This window comes from Eriocheir sinensis, chromosome 7 (genome assembly GCF_024679095.1).
Source record: "Eriocheir sinensis breed Jianghai 21 chromosome 7, ASM2467909v1, whole genome shotgun sequence".
NCBI lineage: Eukaryota > Metazoa > Arthropoda > Malacostraca > Decapoda > Varunidae > Eriocheir > Eriocheir sinensis.
In genome coordinates, this window is record NC_066515.1 from 20,278,923 (window position 1) to 20,291,789 (window position 12,867).

General features: G+C 44.7%; 2 protein-coding genes and 1 pseudogene across 8 annotated transcripts in view; 2 read left to right on the plus strand and 1 right to left on the minus strand.

The window, feature by feature from the left end:
- Positions 1 to 7,310, plus strand: part of LOC126994319 (epidermal growth factor receptor substrate 15-like 1) — a 49,439-nt gene extending 42,129 nt beyond the window's left edge. For all 6 annotated transcript variants that reach the window (XM_050853647.1, XM_050853673.1, XM_050853655.1 and 3 more), the window contains one exon: positions 822 to 7,310. In XM_050853647.1, the coding sequence (XP_050709604.1) occupies positions 822 to 1,847 (1,026 nt within the window). In that variant the 3' untranslated portion in view covers positions 1,848 to 7,310. The remainder of the gene's footprint in view (positions 1 to 821) is intronic.
- A 442-nt stretch (positions 7,311 to 7,752) lies between these two features.
- On the plus strand, positions 7,753 to 12,371 carry LOC126994351 (nucleolar protein 12-like). 2 transcript variants are annotated; one of them, XM_050853677.1, is made up of 5 exons: positions 7,753 to 7,952; positions 8,372 to 8,515; positions 10,395 to 10,500; positions 11,131 to 11,343; positions 11,917 to 12,371. In XM_050853677.1, the coding sequence occupies exons 2-5, from the start codon at positions 8,394 to 8,396 to the stop codon at positions 12,283 to 12,285; spliced, it is 810 nt and encodes a 269-aa protein (XP_050709634.1). In that variant the 5' UTR covers positions 7,753 to 7,952; positions 8,372 to 8,393; the 3' UTR covers positions 12,286 to 12,371. The 2 variants fall into 2 exon arrangements, with proteins under 2 accessions (XP_050709634.1, XP_050709638.1); XM_050853681.1 differs by lacking the exon at positions 7,753 to 7,952 and adding an exon at positions 8,011 to 8,231.
- LOC126995311 (small nucleolar RNA U3) lies at positions 8,943 to 9,124 on the minus strand (annotated as a pseudogene).
- Positions 12,372 to 12,867: the final 496 nt, after the last annotated feature.

Here is a 12,867-nt window from a genome sequence, read left to right on the forward strand (position 1 = left end):
GTTAAAACATTACATAACTTAAAACCTTCAGATTCACATTGGCAGGAAAGAAAACATGATTAGGAATTAGTTAAAACATTACATAACTTAAAACCTTCAAATTCACATTGGCAGAAAAAAAACCATGATTAGGAATTACTTAAAACATTACATTACTTAAAACTTTCAGATTCACAGTGACAGAAAAGAAAAACATGATGAGATATTAGTTAAAACTTTTATTTCAAGCATATATTTATTTCTGCACAACTTGAGTATTGAGTTATCTATATGAGAACCACAGAGACACCTTAGTAGTTCTTTGTCCAGCTTGATGAATATCCTTTTTGAATGCTGGTCGGTACTGTTGATGGCCGTGTGTAGAGCGTTGAGCCGGCATGTGCTTCAGAGGCTGCTAGGCTGTGGTGCTTCCTCTTACAGGGGCTCTCTTGATCACTCAGGACCAAGGCATAGTAGTTCAGGACAAGTAAGAGATTTATTTGTATTGTTTTTCCACCACTGATTCTATTTTCCTTATTGTTTTCATCATAGTATATTTTGATTTTCAGTTTGTAGCATGTTGGTGTATGCTGCCACACATGTTGGTGGCGAGGCTTCCTGGCACCTCCCCACGTTTGTTTTGTTCCTCCTTTGGTAATGTATGTTGCTGCCGCCCCTGAGTGTCCTCCCTCCCTTGCCCTCCTTTGGAATGCTCATTTCTCACTGTTTGTTTGCCTTGCAGTTGTAGAGCTCCCCGAGGCGTACGCTGGCAGTAACCTGGGATCCTCCCCCTTTCTCTTCCCTTTACAGCACTGATCCCCAACTCCTCCTCTTCTCACTAGTGTTCCAAGGTAGTCAGCAGCAACACAACGTCGCCGTGGGGGGATGACGGCAAGTTTTCGCCGCGGCCGGGCCAGGACGACGAGGACCCCTTCGGCCCGCCGTTTTCAGCGGGCCAGGACGATGCCACCAGGAGCGGCGACGCCTCCCCCTGGCAGCAGGACGCGTTTGGGTCCTCCGGGTTTGCCTCCGCCGACACCTTTGGGAAGGAGGACCCATTTGGTGAAATTGGGGCTGGGACCGGCGACCCGTTCGGTGGCGACTACGACCCCTTCAAGGACCAGGACCTGAAGGAGGCGGACAAGTTCTCTTGGGAAGACGAGCCCGACCCCTTCAACAGCCTGCCCGGGGAGGGGGAGGGCAAGGCGTCTGGCGGGCCCCAGGGCGGCTCGACCTTTAAGGAGGAGGACCCCTTCAGCTTCGGCGTCAATGAGGTGGATGGAAGCGCCGGCACTTTTGCCGAGCTGTCCGCCAACAACAACAAGAACAGCGGCCAGCCATCCCTGGGGCTCAAGAGTCCGTCTGGTTCAGACCAGAAGAGCCGCTCCAGGTCAGTCATTGGTGACCCGTTCGCCTCCCAGGCCCGGGAGACGGTGCCCAAGCGCTCCAAGACCTCCCTTGGTGAGCCCCGGGACTCTGCCTTTGACTTTGACCCGTTTTCCTCGGCCGGCGTGACCAGCGCCGAGAAGAGCAGGTGGAAGAGCAATGAGGATCTGCTCAACGAGAACTTCTCCGGCTGGGGCCTGGCCAACAACAACAACAATAACAATAACAATAATAACAATAATAGCGAGGAGATCAACCCGTTCGGCGACAGCTTCACCTCTCCGGGGCAGCCCTGGGGTCAGCCCCGGCAGCCCCAGTTGGCCACAGAGGACGAGCAGCTGGCGTGGGCCGCCCAGGAGAGCATGAGGCTGGAGGAGGTGCGGAGACAGCAGGAGGAGCAGGAGCGGGTGGAACTGGAATTGGCCCTCACCCTGTCCCGCCAGGGCCCCGCCTCCCGCCGCTCCCCCTCCACGGGCCTCTGAGGCGGCCGCCGCCTGTACATATGTCTAAAACTATTACCATACAATGAAATTGTTACAATATTAATGTTGGAATATTGCGTGTAGTATAGTTGTTTCTTGTTTAAGAGTTGTGTAGTTTTGGAATGTACTATATCTTTGTTAAGTAAGTCTACCAGATTCACTAGTGAAGTGGAGGGCAGCATAAAACACAAATAGCTAACTATCTCTCTTCCTGCATTTCTTTCTCTGCCAGCCAATTGTTTCCCGGATGAAGAGAACAATACCAACGACTGTAGCTCAGAGTTGCTAGATCAACAGTAGCTTCAATTCCACTGTGACACATTTCTGTTGCTATATAGAGGATAACTACTACTGTATTGCATGTCAAGGCCAGTCTTTCCAACGTGGAAAAGCTTCACAACAACACTATGAAACTCAAGGATCTGCTCTTCTGCCCGTGGCCTTCTAACCCGTGTGGGACGTGACTGAAGCTTGAGCAGCAGCGGGAGGGGGCCGAGCACTGCCCGGCTCCCCGGCTGAGGTGGAGGATGGCTGGTGCCGGTGGCGGTCGGACTAGCTTGCAACAGATCATTCCCAGCGTCTCCAAAGGATCATGTCTATTCAGGTTTTAATATATTTTTGTAAATGTGGTTTCATTTTTTGTAAATATTTTAACTGTTTCTTTCCCCGGCCTGACCGGGACGCAGCGCTGTGCACCCCGGTGCAGCGCTGGTGTACGTTGCTGTGCGGCGCCACAATGTCTCATTGGAGTCTCGGGAAAAGTTCCCGAGTTTTATGGGATTTTTGTTCAACTTTTTCCTGGAGTTGTCAGACACTGTCATTGTTTTGAAAGGAGGTTTGCAATGGAAGCTGGTAGTTTTATTTAGGTAAAGTTAGTTCTTTGTTTTGTGCAATTTTTTGCCTTCAGAGCTATTTTTATCAAACGTGTTCATTTTTACTTCAGCTTTGTACTATCCTTATACAATAAGAAGAGAGTATCCACCAAAATTAAGCTTGAAGGCACCGAATCATTCCTGCATCACCTTCTTGCTTACGTCTTCCAAGATGAACTGTGTCCCATTCCTTCCGGCCTCAGCCTCCTGTCTGGGCCACGGTCCACTACCTCGACTCTCTCTGCGGGGGACTTGGGATCAGCAGCATCAAGCCTGTCCTGTATCTACACACTGTCACTCGTGAGGTGATGATGCCTGTTGGCGCAACACAACAAGGACTGACTGGCTGGGAAACACTGTGGCCAGCCCCATTGGCTTCCCCAAGGGGGCCTCCGCTGGGGCTGCCCACAGTCTGCAAGGTAAAGCGATGATGATGCTGTAGCAGGAAGAAGTGGTGGTACGGGAACACCGATGACAGACCTGTGCCGTCAAACGCTCCTTGAAAGTTCACTTTGCGGTGTTCCTTCCGGGCCGCGACGCGGCTGTTGGGTGGCCGTCGCCGCGGCCCGGCTAGCATTGGGTAGTGATTTGCCATGCAATTTGCATGCCACTTAACTTTTTGCTGCATCCTAGGTCTTAAGCTCATGACAAACTATTGTTTCAACATATCTCTGCTGCTGTGCGACAATGAAGACTGTTTTATGGCTAGGTTCCCTTCCTTGAGGCAGCGCGTCTGCCCTTTCTGTTGCCCGCGTCCAGCAGCCTGGCGAGGGGCCGCCGTCCTGTGTGCTGCAGTGCTGCCCGGCGGCGTGTTTTGTTGCGGCGCAGCACAGTGCTGTGAGCCGTGTCCAGTTGACCATTGCAAGGCAGCTCTACCAACAAACCAAGATGTTTGAATATTTTTCCACAGCAGTGCTTGCCCCGTGAGGGTCTGGGCTGTCTTTGTTAAGCTTATATTTCAAGCAAGTCGCAGATATTACGAAACTGGACTTATAAAGAAGATTTATTTTAACTTTTATCGTTGTTAAAAATGGATTAATGCAAACTGCATGACTATAGCCTCTGGTATCTCGTAGCAACACCGCAGATTGCCAACAAGTGACTGTATAGGACAAAATGGTGTGTGTGTGTGTGTGTGTGTGTGTGTGTGTGTGCGTGTGTGCGTGTGTACGGTGTAAAATGCCTTACCAGTTTCCGAGAGTTGTGTTGTAGCCAAAGTTTGTGGTGTGGACGTCCAGGCTCCTCTGGATGCGTTTCTTCTCTCTCCCTGTAAATGTATCTGTGAAATACTCGTGTCTTGAGGTAGACTTGTTGAACCGATGTAAAAAGGCATAGAAATGTATATTAATGGATTCCTCCTACCCCTGTACCCACTGTTTCTCCCCCTCAAGGAATGTGTTTGGATTAGGAACAAAAGAGAGAAGCCAAAGACAGGAGTGTACATGGTAGTTAGTGGTCTGTTGGAGCAAATTGTTTATATTTTCCTCATTTTAAGCTAACGTGCACTGTACTTGTCTAGTCCTTAAAAGATATGCCAAATTTTTTTTTATTATTATTATTATCGATAGCAAATTACTTTGTCGTAGCGGAGAAATTCAATGACTTTGCATAATACTGTTAGTGCGGATACGTGCCCCAACACATGATAGGTCTTGTGGTGAAAGTTAAAGCACCTTCGGATTTGTGAGAATGGGAAGCGTAGCGGTAGGATTAGTAGACGACCCTCGGATATGTGTATACAAACAAGTAAGCTAAAAAATTACAATGTCTAGGGATTGCCGGTTTCTCTTTGGTTGTCAGTGAAGCACCAAAACGTTGACCCGTGACCCAGATTGTGTCTCGTGCATAGCTAGCAGTGTAGACCCTAAACTATGTAGGTTTACTGTCGTCGCAACCCGTATGAAGCCTTGGTTTTATTTGGCCTGGAAAATATGTTCGGTTTAGGGTACGTTCGCCAATGTGTGTGCATCTTCAACCCACAGCACATACCTCTCAACATAACTTACTGAACCCATGACAGCAAAATAGACTCATCAAAAAGACTGAACCAAAAAGTAAGTTCATTTTCATGCCCCATTTTACCCATAACACCCCCCCAAAAAATACTCGACTAGACTGAGTTGAGAGAGGATATCGAGCTGTTCTCAAGATCAAGATTCGTAACCATTCTTTATTTTGAGACAAGGAAATTGAACTGTTGTCAAGATCAAGATTCGTAACTGTTCTTTATTTTGAGACGAGAGGAAATTGAACTGTTGTCAAGATCAAGATTCGTAACTGTTCTTTATTTTGAGATGAGTTAATTTTTATGCCTCGTCTTACCCGGAACAGGAAAACCGACTATTTGGGAAGACTAAGCTGAGATTGTGAACTCTTGTAAGGATAGAGATTCATAACCATTGTCTTTCTACCTTTAGCTCATTTACACACCTCCGTTTAATAGAGAAGTGTTTCCCATGATATGAGTGCTGATCGGAACAGTGCACTCAAATCGGCGAACATACCCTACTTAACTCGAAAACACAGATCAAAATTGCGAAGAAAATGAGCTTGTTATCTTCAGAGTATGGAAGTTGCACCCAAACCCATTATGTTGTCTCTCTAAGAAGTGTTCTGCGAGAGCCTACCTGACAAGCGCTTGATAAAAAAGGCACCTGAAGGAGAAGGGGTGTAAGGGACAAAGCTGTTTTTCTCTACTACACATCTCAGGAAGAACAAGGTATATATAAGTTGTAAGGGGAAAGTGACCCTCGGTATACCAAACACAAGGTCGCTTTTCACTTGCACCTTGTCTTGCTCTTCCTGGGATGTGTAGTTTGCCTTTCCCAGTGCAAGCAAGAAAAATATGTCTTTGGTCGGTATTCTCAAATTTCTCATGACAGCTGTTTTCTAAGGCCATAAAAGAGACCAATCAAGTTCTCAGGAGTGTATTTTAGGTTCCTGGTACTGAAGAAGGGTCAAACTACCACCAGGGTCATTAAGCTACCCCTGTAAATGCCCAAACCTCCTGTGCAAACCCTGTCAAATGAATGTGTCGGGGTGCCAAAATGTTTAAAAATGTCCCTTTGTCCCCTACTCTCCTCCTCTTGTGGGTGCCTCATTTGTGTGTTCAGTTCGTAGGTCCTTGGCAGATGACACCGGAAACGAGAATCACCTTTACTGTGTTCCTCTTGGGGCGCCACTCAAGCTGTAGACTTCCTCACGCTGTTCTGCGCTCTGTCAGGTGTTGCTGCGTCTGATCTGTTTGTGACCGTGCCATTTTTTCCGTTTTGACGTGTTGAGTGTTTGCTACCCTGCGCTGAGGCCCCCGTCAGATACCGCCTTACATGTTCACACTATCAGTATTACATCTTCAGTATCAGACAGCTGGTGGTGGCGGTGTGGTGGTGGAACATTGTGGCCCCTTTCTTTGTAGTCTGGGTGATGTGTTTTGTGTCCTTTATGGATGAGTTGCAGTACCTATTCCTGGATGATAGACGAACATTTCTCGTGTGTTGATTTCCTTGCCGTGTGATTTAGTTTGCCACAAGTTGTGTGTTGATTTGTGTTTCTTGCACCGAGTAGTGTCAGAGTGGAGGCCAATAGACTGATTGGTGTGAGGGACTATGATTGAAATTTATGCCCAGAAATTGTCTGAAACATAATATAAAGATCTTTTCACCTCACTGTAATGTACCTTTGTCTAGGAAGTGCATTTATTGTAAATTTAAAGTTAAGGTAACACAATTATTGTTGAATTTAATGTTAACAGCCATTATAGGGAATCTTTAGGTGGGTCTTGAATGCTGATCACAGAGTGTTTGAGAATAGAGCGTAGACCTTGTTGATATTGTTGATTGGAGGCGTGTAGAAGCTGTACGGAGTAAGCACACACACACACAAGGTGCACGAACCAATGCTGTAGTCACCTTGCACACTTGGCCAGAGTAGTGTAGCCTCCTGGGGCAGCGTCAGGCTGTCTTGGGCATCACCTGGGCGTGCAAGTGTGCGTGCCAGCAGACATTTCCATATCCGTGAGTTGCATGTGTGTGTGCGTGTGTGTGTAGGTGTTTCTGATAATGGCTGGTATATGTATGTAGCGATGCCGTGGCCACACCGCCCGCTTGTCTCTGGCACGCCACTCACGGCTGAAGCATTGCCGCCACTCACCCACGGCCACTAGTGTCTGTTCGTGCCCAGGAAAACAAAATTTGAATCTGAGCCGAATCTGGAGCTGGCGGCGGCTGTGTTGCTGCCACCAATCGTTGACTGTGGCGTTCAGCTGTGGCTCGGTGAGGGTTTCCTGTCCGGCAGAAACATGCTACTTCTACTGGTTTGGTTCCTCGAGATTTGGAGTCTCTGTCTGATTTACGTCTGTTTCTTTGGCTCATGTTTCCCGAAGAATAGTTGTTTGGGGGGGAGATTATTGTCTAGAAGTGCAAAGGTCAGTGTTGCTTTCCTCCCCAAGTAATATTGTACGATTACTTTCTCCAATACCACCTCAGTGAGGGAAGCTCGTGGTACTTCCATCTATACTTCGTGTTGTTCGGTGTCACCGTCATGTTATCTCAGTGTAAATAAGGCTTAATACAATAAACATGTTCACCAAACACCTGGCCTTTACCCACCTAGCAGGAATAAGACAACAAAGAGGGCTTGATTGCGTGTTAGACCTGGCTATGTTGCAGTTCATGACTTGCTCCTGATTTGCATTAAGATTCATTTGATGGCCAGTAAAAGAAAATTTGAAGTAAGGGAATGAAGTTTGGTCATGGGAACTGGAACTATATAACATCATGATGGAAAACTAAACTCACAAGAGTTGACTTCCATCCCAAAGGCAACAGGATTCATTTTGAGATATTAGCAAAAGTATAAAAAGTTTTCAGAATGTTAATCTACCATTTTTGCAAGATTTTTTACCACGAGCCTTTAGCAGTGATGAAAAACTTAGCACATAATCTAGTACCGCTGCAGGGGCTTAAAAAAATAATCCAGCATCATAAAGAGAGGAGGCGATCGATGTCCCAAGGAGCCTCGAAGTCCCCTTGCGAAGTCCGTCCATCATCGTCATCATCAGCAACAACAAACACGCGTGGTGGCCGCCTTTGTTTTGGCTCTTCCTTAATCGTCTGCTTCCCTAATTACATACTTACTTGGATAACTAAAGGCTACAGAGGAAGGAAGATCAAGGAGCAACGCCATAAGAAGTGATACAAGGCGTTAAAAGTCTACAGAAGAAGAAGAAGGGAGTGTTTTTGGATTTTCCTTCATTGTCTGCTTACCTATTTACTTACTTGGGTAACTAAAGGCTACAGAGGAAGGAAGATCAAGGAGCAACGCCATAAGAAGCGATACAAAGCGTTGGAAGTCTACAGAAGAAGAAGAAGGGAGTGTTTTTGGCTTTTCCTTCCCTGTCTGGTTACCTATTTACTTACTTGGATAACTAAAGGCTACAGAGGAAGGGAGATGAAGGAGTAACGCCATAAGAAGCGACACAAAGCGTTAGAAGTCTACAGAAGAAGAAGGGAGTGTTTTTGGCTTTTCCTTCCTTGTCTGGTTACCTATTTACTTACTTGGATAACTAAAGGCTACAGAGGAAGGGAGATCAAGGAGTAAGGCCATAAGAAGCGACACAAAGCGTTAGAAGTCTACAGAAGAAGAAGAAGGGAGTTTTTTTTGGCTCCTCGCCACCATGAAGAACACGCCCGGGTTTAAAAAGAACTTCAAGCCTGGAAACCTCAAGAACAAGAAGGGCAGGAAGACAGCCAATCGACAGAACAAGCTGCACATCAAGTTTGACCTCGATGACAGAAGGTAACATTGGCCCAACTTTTCTTGCGTAGTGATTGCTTAAAATTGAATTACGTTGTTGTCGTTGTCGTAAATTTAGGTGTCATCACCACGGCCAGTCTGGGGACCCGCCACCTCCACACCTCTGCTCCATCTTCAAGTATTGCAGCTGGTTGTTGTTGGAGTTGGATGCTGTTCCTCTTGAAGTGGGGCTGTGTGGGACTGGAGGCTCATCTGGTATCGTTGCCAGGAATTTGTCGAGCTTCTTCTTGAAAGTTTCTGTGCTGGCACCGGTCAGGTCTCTGATGTCCCTTGGTAGACAGTTGAACAGCCTGGTTCCAGCACAGATGAAGCTTTCTGCCTGTATTGTCTGGATCCTCAGAGAATGGCAGTTCAGTGACCTCCTTGTGCAGGACCATCCAAACCTTGGGAAGATCCTCTATAGTCCTCCACCACTCAGCCTGTGCTCGGCCCGCCACGCCCCGTGAACGGGTGGTGGACGGTCCTCAAGCCCCTGGCCAGGCCACAGGGCAGCTTCCCACTCAGGGCCGGACACTTAGCCTCATCATTGTGGCGTGAGGTCACTCCAAGTTTCGGTCAGGGAACTTGGCTGTCGTACTATAGTAAATGGTATTTCAGGACCTATTCTACACTGGATCACTGCATTTCTTACTAACCGGACTCAACGTGTTTTTCTCTACGGATCTTCATCTGACACTGTCCCTGTTTTTCAGGTGTCCCACAAGCTACCGTTTTAGGCCCCCTTCTTTTCCTCCTGTACATTGACGATCTTCCACTGTCAACGCCTAACTCTTCCACTAGACTATTTGCTGACGATAGTTTGCTGTTTAGAGCAGCAGTTTTAGAGTTTACTGAGCAGTAAAGACTACTGACGACTGCAGACTGCTACAAAAAGACTTGGACGCCCTCGAGCGGTGGGAGCGCACCTGGCAGATGCATTTCCGACCAGAAAAATGTAAACTATTAAGATTCACCAGAGCTCACAACCCCATCCATCACACTTACACTCTCCATAATTCAGACCTTGAGTCAGTGCACACTCACTAGTATCTTGGTGTTCACCTCTCAACTAATTTGAAATTCAACGCTCACATAGACCATATCAGTGCCACAGCCCGTATTAGTGCCACAACCAACAGAACACGGGTTCCTGAGGGGTAATCTACATAACTGCACACCTGACATTAAACACATAGCTTATGACACACTTGTGAGACCAACACTGGAATACTGCTCCACAGTGTGGGATCCTTACACACACAAACATTGATAGGTTAGAACAAATCAACACCAAGGCGGCTATGTACATTATAAACAATTACACTCGAACGCCTGGAATCACAACTCGGATCAAACAACAGATAAACATGGAACCTCTTCACATACGCAGACAAGCACACAGACTTACACTTATGCACAAGATCACTAACACTCACATTGACGTTGATCCACATACATACTTACACAACGCAAGTTTTTACAGTCAATGTACTTGTAACACACACATCCATAAATACCAAACATATCACACTAACACTGACGCATACAAGCACTCATACTTTCCACACACCATATGTGACTGGAACAGCCTCCCTCAACAGATTTTAGACTGTGGTACAATAGACTTATTCAGAAAACAAATACACACTCACTTGTCACCACAACACACTAACACTAACAATTACACTTGATTCACTTCCCTCCCCTGTACACTCGGCTCCCCCGTCCCCCCAACAGCCAACACAAATATGCGTGTTATGCACCTGAAAGTTGCCCTGCGCATTATTAATCCAGATCCCGTTACATAATATGTTGTTGTCATTGTTATTGTCCTCCTCTATCCTGTCGAACCCTTACTGAGTATTCTTTTATAACATTTCAGAGAGTACCTGACTGGGTTTCAGAAGAGGAAAAAAGAGAGGAAGGAGAAGGCCTACAAGAAGCTACAAGAAGATCTGAAAGCCGAGAAGAAGCAGATGAAGAAAGATGTAAGTTTGCGCTTCATTGATCTACGTCTTTTTGGCTTAATAAGGAGAGTATCAGGACACCTCTCCTCCCGAAATTGACCTCTCTTTCGGCCACTCCTTTAAACTTTTTTTATTTTTTATTTATTTTTTTTTTTTTTATAGGTGCAGTGAGTGGCATGCTTTTCTTCACTACTACTTCCTTTTTTTGCCCTTGAGCTGTTTCCTTTGCTGTATTAAAAAAAAAATCATGATATTAGCTTTGAGAAATGTTTAAGTTATATTTTTGTTCTATTGCTTGCTGTTGGACATACCTATTTTTTTCCCATATTAAGTAAACATAGTAAGACATTTTTTAAATATGATAACTTATTGAGCTTGGCTGCCTAACCTAACCAAAGGAAACTAATCTGTCTGCTATGAGAAGTAGTTAATTTTATGCTGTCTAATATCTCAACCCTTATTTCTTTTTGTACTTCTGTTCTATATATACCGCAGGGCGAAGTAAAACTATTATTATTATCATTATTATCATTCTTCTAGTTCATCTTTTTTTTGTTTTCTACATTGCCATCTTCTCTTTCTTCTATTTCTTCATCTTTTTTTTTCTTCATCATTATCATCTTTTCTTCTTCTTCATCTTCATGTTTTCAGAGGAAGGACATCGTTAAGAAGATGATCCAGCAGGGCCAGGAGCTGATGGCCCACGGGGGAATTGGAATGATTGACGATGAAGACAAGGAGGAGGAGGAGGAGGAGGAGGAGGATGAGAAGGAAAAGAATAAGGTCAAGGTGAATTACGGCTCGGCGACGGTGGAGATCTGTGACCTAGACCTGACCTCTAAGCACCACATTGGCATAAATCAGGTGGGTAATACTTCGATTCATGTGTTTACTTTATCATTATTGTTTTCTTTTGTGTGGCAGAGAAACGTAAGACTTAATAAGAACTAAACAAAACTAAGCTAAAGAAAAGACATAGGAAAAACTAGAAAAACTAATTTCAGTATATAAAAAAGGATGAAAGATGGACAAAGAATTATGCATGGTAAAAGAGAGACAGAGTGAGGATTATGTGAAAAAGGAAGAAAAACTAATATAAAAAAAAGAAATGTATATATGCATAGGAAAATGCCCCCCAAATCAAGAAAAACTAATTTCTATATATAAAAGAGAAAGAAAGACCACAAACAACTAAGTATTGGAAAAGAACGACAGATTAAGGAGTGTATTAAAAAAGGAAGAAAGGCTGACTAATTGCAATACATACATAACAATAAGGAAAAAAAATATCTATTACATACTTCTCTTAAACTAAAAAAATAAAAAAAATAAAAAAAATCGTAGCCAAAATTAGCATAAAAGGAGAAATTCAAGTCGGTGAACACCAACTCATTATAACAGGAAACCAAATTAATCAAACTTCCTCGTAATTCTCAGATGGATGTCGACAGCGAGGAGAACAAAAAGAGCAAGAAACACCCGACTGGCAAAACAAACCTAAGTAAAAACGCCGATGATGAAAACGACAACAAACCACAAAAAGAAGAAGAAGAGGAGGAGGAGGAAGATGTAAGCCCAGAGAACCTCGAACGCCTTGGAATCCACAGCCAACGGGATCTTGTCCGCTCGCTGAAGAAGAGCAGCGCCAAGGCCTTGAAACACAGCCACCTCATGAAGCAGAAGCAGATGAGGGATGCGACCAAGCAGAAGAAGGTCCAGGCGAGGGAGAACAACCGCAGGAGGAAACTGAAGGCCCGGAAGATGAGGCATAAGGGCGGGAAGAAGGGTGGGAGGGATAGTACCTAGTTGGCTTGATTTTTTTCGGATTTTTTTTGTTGTATGTGTAAATGTGTAGTAATGTTAAAATTCAATATAAGTGTTTTTCTTGTTTGTTTTTTGTGTTTTATTCTACTTCTGTGTGTGTGTGTGTACCTTATTTCTCTTACTTTTTTTTATATATTTTTGGAGGATTATGTATGAAGAAAAATGACTATATATATGAAAAATGAGACAAACTAATTACAATATATAAAAGAGAAGGAAAGGCAGAGTAAAGGAAAGAGTGAAGAAGGCCGGGAAAAGACTGAAAGAGGAAAGAAAGGAGATAATTGGAAAATGAAAGGAAGGAGAGAATGAATGGCAATGAAAACGAGGAAGAAGGGAAAAGACTAGGGAAGAAAAAGGAAAGTAAAAGATAAATTAATCATTTCTGCAGATAGTGGAGGAAGATGCTGCTTAGAGAGAGAGAGAGATTTACATAGATTTACAGAGAGAGAGAGAGATTTACAGATTTACGAGAGAGAGAGAGAGATTTACATAGATTTACAGAGAGAGAGAGAAATACATATACTCATGGCAATACCCTACAAATTACTACTAAAAACAGGA

Coding starts and splice junctions, on each gene's coding strand:
- LOC126994351 (XM_050853677.1), top strand. CDS start 8,394: ATGAAGAACACGCCCGGGTTTAAAAAGAACTTCAAGCCTGGAAACCTC. Junction 10,501..11,130: donor AGAAGCAGATGAAGAAAGAT/GTAAGTTTGCGC, acceptor TCATGTTTTCAG/AGGAAGGACATCGTTAAGAA. Junction 11,344..11,916: donor ACCACATTGGCATAAATCAG/GTGGGTAATACT, acceptor CGTAATTCTCAG/ATGGATGTCGACAGCGAGGA.